Genomic DNA, 6,063 nt, shown 5'->3' with positions numbered 1-6,063 from the left:
TAGGATCCAATGTCATATAAACCTCAATGAATCATGTACAATTACATAACCACTATTATAACTACCTTATAATAATCTAAACTACTATGGTCTAGAACGCTACAACACCAACAATCATATTTACTAGAGCATTATATATATTTTTAAATGTGTGTGTGTGTGTGTGTGTGTGTGTGTGTGTGTGTGTGTGTGTGTGTGTGTGTGTGTGTGTGTGTGTGTGTGTGTGTGTGTGTGTTAAATAACCTGTTTTTAAAAAATAAAATAAAAACACACTGCAATGTAGCATAATGTTTACGCAGTTGTCTTTTAATGGGAAAATATTCTTGATGACCAATAATTTATTGCAGACACATGGCACACTTGGAGAAGCACGCATGCTCGCAGCAAATACAACACAACGTTTGGAAATAGCATGCGTTTTAGAGAACGTACAAATATACTGCTTTTTTAAAAATGTACATCCGGTCACCACAGTGTATTTTTTTTTTTTGTTTAAATTAAAATGGTCCACAGAACAACTACAGATCATCTAAAACATCTAACCAAAAAAAAGTGCAGTTTACAACATTTCAACATATTCTTCCATCAATTCAAATATTTTTGAATGTTTTGAATGCAGACAACCAGACACCAAAGTAAACCATAAATATTATGTTTTCAAGTTTTGTTATTTGAAAACGTCACCTCTGTGATTGTTCTTTTTTTATTTATTTATTCTCCTAAAAACTAGATTTGGCTGTTTGGTATAGCAAATGCAATGCGCATTAAAACGGAGCTGTAACTAAAAAGTCACGTTAAATTTAATTTACAAAAGTTGATTTTATTTATTTATTTTTCTTGGCATTTTTATCTTGACGAAAATGCAACAAATATATATATATTTTGACAACATTCTCTAATGTAATAACGAATGGGAATTGGTTTACCATTTTTAGATTAATTGAATTGAAATATTTATTGGAGATTTTTGCAATAAAATGTAAGCAAGAATATAGATACGGATAACGACAGTGCTTTTGAAGATAATCTCAGAATTGGATTATTCTTAAATGACCTAAAAAGGTAACAAAACGATGTAGCCTATATGCGTGTCATAGAAAGACAAGGGTCACTGCCACAACACATTTTCAAGTAAAACATCTAAGTACATCGATAAAACCCACAAAACGCAAATATCTTGCCTCATGATTGTAGAGCATATTTTAGTTGGTTGTCATAAATGATCAAACAATAAAATACCGCTTTGGAAAAGTTGATAATCATCTCTTTTCTTTTTCAGAAGTTTATAATAAGTCCCGTGCGCTAACGTCATGTCAGTGCACCGACACCACGGACTGCATGGCCGAAGAGGCCGGGTTTATGAGCGTTTCGCTCGGCGTGGCAGGGCTGCTTTGGCTGGTAGCTGTCTGAGGAGACGTGGGGCTGAGAGACTGGGGAGAGTTCGCTAAGAAAGCTGGAATATGTGTTGGCAGCGCCGAGAGCCCTGGCATCGAAGTAGGTGTGGGCTTGATTGGCACGGGGATGGCAGGTAGACTCTGTGCGCCATAGCAAATAGACTTGAGGGGCATTCCGTAGGCCGAATAATCACTAGCCATGGAGATGGGAGCTACCGTGTCCATGACGCTGGAGCTGTACATATGAGGCCAGGCCGTGGTGAGCTGGTTGTGCAGCGGGTAGCCAGCAGACATAGACTGCATGGTGGAGAAGGCTAGCCCGCCTGGCATTTTATACTCTCTGGCGATTATATTCTCAATTGCGAACGGATGTTTGAAAGTAGACGGTTGGTGAGAGACTCCTATGTTGTAACCGGACATCTGCGGGAGATGTGTGCCAGAAGCAGCCAGAGCGCTCAGTCGGAGTTTGGCTTGTTGTTGGAGATAGTGGGCAGCGTCCGACGGCTTGCTTTGCGCCAGGTGCTCAGACGCCATCATCATTAACTTGAAGCGTTTACGACGCCGCAAGAAACTTCCGTTCTCGAACATGTCCCCGCAACTGGGATGGAGAGCCCAGAAACTCCCTTTACCGGGCTGGTCCGGCCGCCTGGGGATTTTAATAAAACAGTCGTTGAAAGAGAGATTGTGCCTTAAGGAGTTCTGCCACCGCTGGGTGTTCTCTCTGTAGTAGGGGAACCTGTCCATGATGAACTTGTAGATCTCGCTGAGAGGGAGCATCTTCTCCGGGCAGGACTGGATAGCCATGGCGGTCAGGGAGATGTAGGAATAGGGAGGTTTCTGGTCGCTATACGTGTTTCTCCCCGGACGAGGCATTCTGTTGGACTTTCTGTCAAAATGACTATGCTGAAAGGCGCGTCAGGCTACAGTTGTTCCACTTTTTCTCAGACAAACAGGGGAAATAGAACTTTTGTCCTACACTCCTTGAAAGAAGTATCACTCTAGGACGGGTTGTTCAAAACAACTGTTCAAAACAACATTACGAACGCGTAAAACTCCATAAATTCGCCGCATAGATTGCCTTTATAACGCACAGTAAAAAAAAAAAGGCAAAATCCCCGCGCTTAAAAGTTACTGAAAGTTCGCCAAGATGCATGAGATGCACTCACTGTCTGTTTCCTCCGTGGACTGTTCACTCAGCGCTTATGGGCTGTGGGTCTTGAAAACAGCCGTCCTATGAAAACAATCTCGTTCTCTCCCTCAGATGGCCTATATGATGCGCTATCTTTAGTTAAGCAAGCAGCAATAAGCTTTTCCTTTCCCCCCCCAAACACACCACGACTCTCTGAATGGTTCCCGATATGTTGTGGCCCTTGTTGTGATGAGCAGAGCTAAGTAGCTGCTATTTCCATGTCCTTCCCCCGAACCGTGTGATAGTTTAATGTGGTGACAGGAGAAAAGACCCCCGTAGAGCCGCTTCATTAATGTGCCACTTCTTCGCTATCACATGACAATCGCCTTGGGTGGAGAGGAGGAGGAGGGGGGCTACTCGCTCGGAGGAGAAAGCAAAGGCATAATCTGAATTCATTTACACCTATTTACATGGACACCTTGAGCCAATAGAAATGATTTCCATTTGAAGACTGAGCGAAGGGGTGAAAAGGCCCAGCGACCCACCGGATTTGAAGTGTGAGGGTGGGTGATGAAAGCCCGGTTCCGCCGTGTGAAGGTATGCAGATAACCTTTTGTGCACCGAGCGAGGGGTTGCTTAGTCAACTATTTGCGTTTACAAATAGAGCTACCAAGCAATTTTGATGTTTGGCGTGGAGGGCCGTCGCTTCTTGGCATAGTCTCTCTATTTGTTCTGTATTGTCCTTTGTAAGTTTTGTTTCGTGTTGAATGACGTGTCATTGATTACATTTTAGTTTGAGCTGTTTAGAGGGGAAAGTGTGAATTGAACTGATATTGAATCGACAATTTGTGTACCAGTCTGTGATCTATAGTCATCTAACTGGTGACTAACAGTTTGTTTACACTGCCATATTAATGAACCTATTTTCATGACGGTTAACTGTTAATTTCCCTTTGGAATAATATAGAATTATTTCCTGAATGTATTTTGCTGGATTTGTATTGTCAGCTGCTCAATACACTCCCCTTGAATACTGTTACTTTTGTCTGACTTGTATTTTTCCCTCTTTGAGTGGTGTGTGTGTGTGTGTGTGTGTGTGTTCAGCGTCCGAGAGCATGCGCCGCAGTCGATAAAATATATATCTTCGAAGTAGTTAGTGGGGAAATGCCGAGTGTGTTACGCAGGTCATATGTAATCCCCAAAGACACAATTAATAAACGTTTGACTTGAAATATACACTTGAATATATGGGATACATACATATGATGAGGCAATGTTTATAATGTGTTTATTTAATTGTTTCAAGTAGCCTACAAAAAGGTATAGGCCTAATAGCAATACCAATATGCTAGTGTTTACCAGACGACTCCCACAAAGCTGTGGCAGCAAACGTCCTAACAAAATACACTTTCTACGCGGATGAACAGGTTTTAAATTAAGCCTGTCATTGAAATGTAAAACTCGGGTGGTTACGAGACTTACGACAATGCTATAGAAACTGTATAAAATACCAATAAGTCAATTATGTGAGTGTGAACCTAATGGGGACGTATTCAGATCAATGGACATTCTTCTCTCTGTGAGCTCACCCTCCCTAGCCAAGCCACCTTCCCTTTCTGCCTGGCCACATCCCAATGAGAAGGACCACACACACACTCCGACCAACTCATAATCTATGCTAATTTCTCTCCATGCGTCCCACAATACACGGAATGATGATTCGGACGGACAGGCTGCAGGGGCGAGTAAGAATAAAAGCAGTCGGGATGCGGGCCTGTGGGTAATCCAAGTCCTTTAGAGTGAAACCGTGTGGTTACAGTCAGTCACTCAGTCATCATAGATTGTTTCTGTTGCGATGCTAATGTGTGTGAACAGATTGGACAAGCTGTATGGATGTTGATATCAAAAGACTATGAGAAAAATACAAAAACTCAATGTATATTTAACATTATTATTATTATTGTTATTAGAATAGAATTTATTGTCATTTCAGCGTCAAGGAGAAAACGGCCCTGACATCCGGATACGTTCCCACTGTTGCACAATACAATTCCCATCAAACCATTTAACCTTTGGATTTCAGTGAACTTTTCCTTAACATTTAAATCATCTTTTCCGCTACTGATCTCTAGCTGCATCTGTCCAAGACGTTTTATCCCACAAAGCTGCGGATTGAGGAAAGATTCCGCCACCATGATTCTGAACAGATGAACTCGCCTTTCTCCTCTTCTCTAAAAGAACCTGTTGAATCCCCAGTAGATCAACTGTATAATGTGAGCACTGTTTGGTCATTTGTACAAGCGGAACAAAGGTTGAGCTAAGCCAAATTGCATTGCACTTGTGAACCTGCTCCTGGTCTGAAGTAGTTTTTTTGCAGCGGCGGAACGGAGAACAATTTTGTGCGACCCAAAAGGACTCAAACAAAGGCGCTCTCTGCTGCTCCTCTAAAGTAGAGTAGCGATGCGTGCCATTCCCAGGGCGACGGGGATAAAGAGCAGGGTCAGAGAGGGAGAAAGGCGGACCTAACAGCCACTTTCACACGTCGTCTCTCCACTGCTGCACCAGAGCACAAAGGAAAACAAATGTTGCCCCCCGCGAAAAAATCGCCTTCGCTCCAAAAGTAACAAATGATCGCTGAATATCCTTGTCAGAAAGATTGGTTAGTAAATGTAAATTGGGGAACAATATTATGCAGAAACATGAACTGTCTCAAATGAGAAGTTCATTTATAATCTACTTTGAGAACGACTTGGAGAACTGCAGAATAAATACAAAGAAAAATACAAAAAAATACAAAAAAAAATACCTGAAAAAGTTGAATAGCTAGGCTATACGTTTCATACACATTTATAGGAAAATTATAGTGTGTTTTCATGGCACATTCTCGCCAAGAAAATAGACAAAAACCAACGTGTGTTCGTCGCGTTACTGTGCGCTGGAAAATAGACATGGATTTAAGGCGTGAATGAAAAACTGCATTCAGCTATTCATTAAAATTAAAATAATCACATTCGCCTATGACCACGAATTATGGGCACACATCGGAATGTTATGATAAAACAATTATGGGTCAAATCAAGTGAATAGGCCTACAGTAATTAAAGGTTAACAGGCCTACACTATTCCCAACAATAAAATGAAGTACAGATGCAGGCTCTTAATTTGACCAGTTTCTCACAGCAGGAAAATCAACGTGCAGAAACATGAAATGTGAAGTATTGTGAGGATTATAATTAAAGGACATTTTTTTTGTAGGGGGATAATACATTTTTAGTTCGAGCAAATCAAGTCTGACATTTTAAAGTGGCAATTACAATCTTTAGAAGCCTTGTATAAAAGTTTGCATATCATACACTTGTAGCAACCCAATACATCAGAATATATCTATTGAAAATATATACTAGGCTATATATATAAATACATAGATAGTGGTTCTAAAGCTCTAACAACAGTAGTCCAGCCTCTGTGACCTGTGGGTTTTCAGACCTACTGTAATGTCAGTGAACCCTGGTGAATGTTATGGTGTCTCTCTCTTCACGT

The 6,063-nt window shown here is 41.1% G+C and overlaps 1 protein-coding gene across 1 annotated transcript; it reads right to left on the bottom strand.

Annotated features, from left to right (window-relative positions):
• Positions 1-285: 285 nt before the first annotated feature.
• On the bottom strand, positions 286-3,219 carry LOC115183306 (forkhead box protein B1). Its single transcript, XM_029744635.1, has one exon. The coding sequence runs from the start codon at positions 2,265-2,267 to the stop codon at positions 1,314-1,316; it is 954 nt and encodes a 317-aa protein (XP_029600495.1). The 5' UTR covers positions 2,268-3,219; the 3' UTR covers positions 286-1,313.
• Positions 3,220-6,063: the final 2,844 nt, after the last annotated feature.

This window comes from Salmo trutta, unplaced genomic scaffold, assembly GCF_901001165.1.
Source record: "Salmo trutta unplaced genomic scaffold, fSalTru1.1, whole genome shotgun sequence".
Lineage (NCBI taxonomy): Eukaryota > Metazoa > Chordata > Actinopteri > Salmoniformes > Salmonidae > Salmo > Salmo trutta.
This window is presented reverse-complemented; position numbering and strand designations above follow the sequence as displayed.

What these genes read in the sequence shown, in the direction of transcription:
- LOC115183306 (XM_029744635.1), bottom strand. Translation starts at nt 2,267, where the DNA reads ATGCCTCGTCCGGGGAGAAACACGTATAGCGACCAGAAACCTCCCTAT.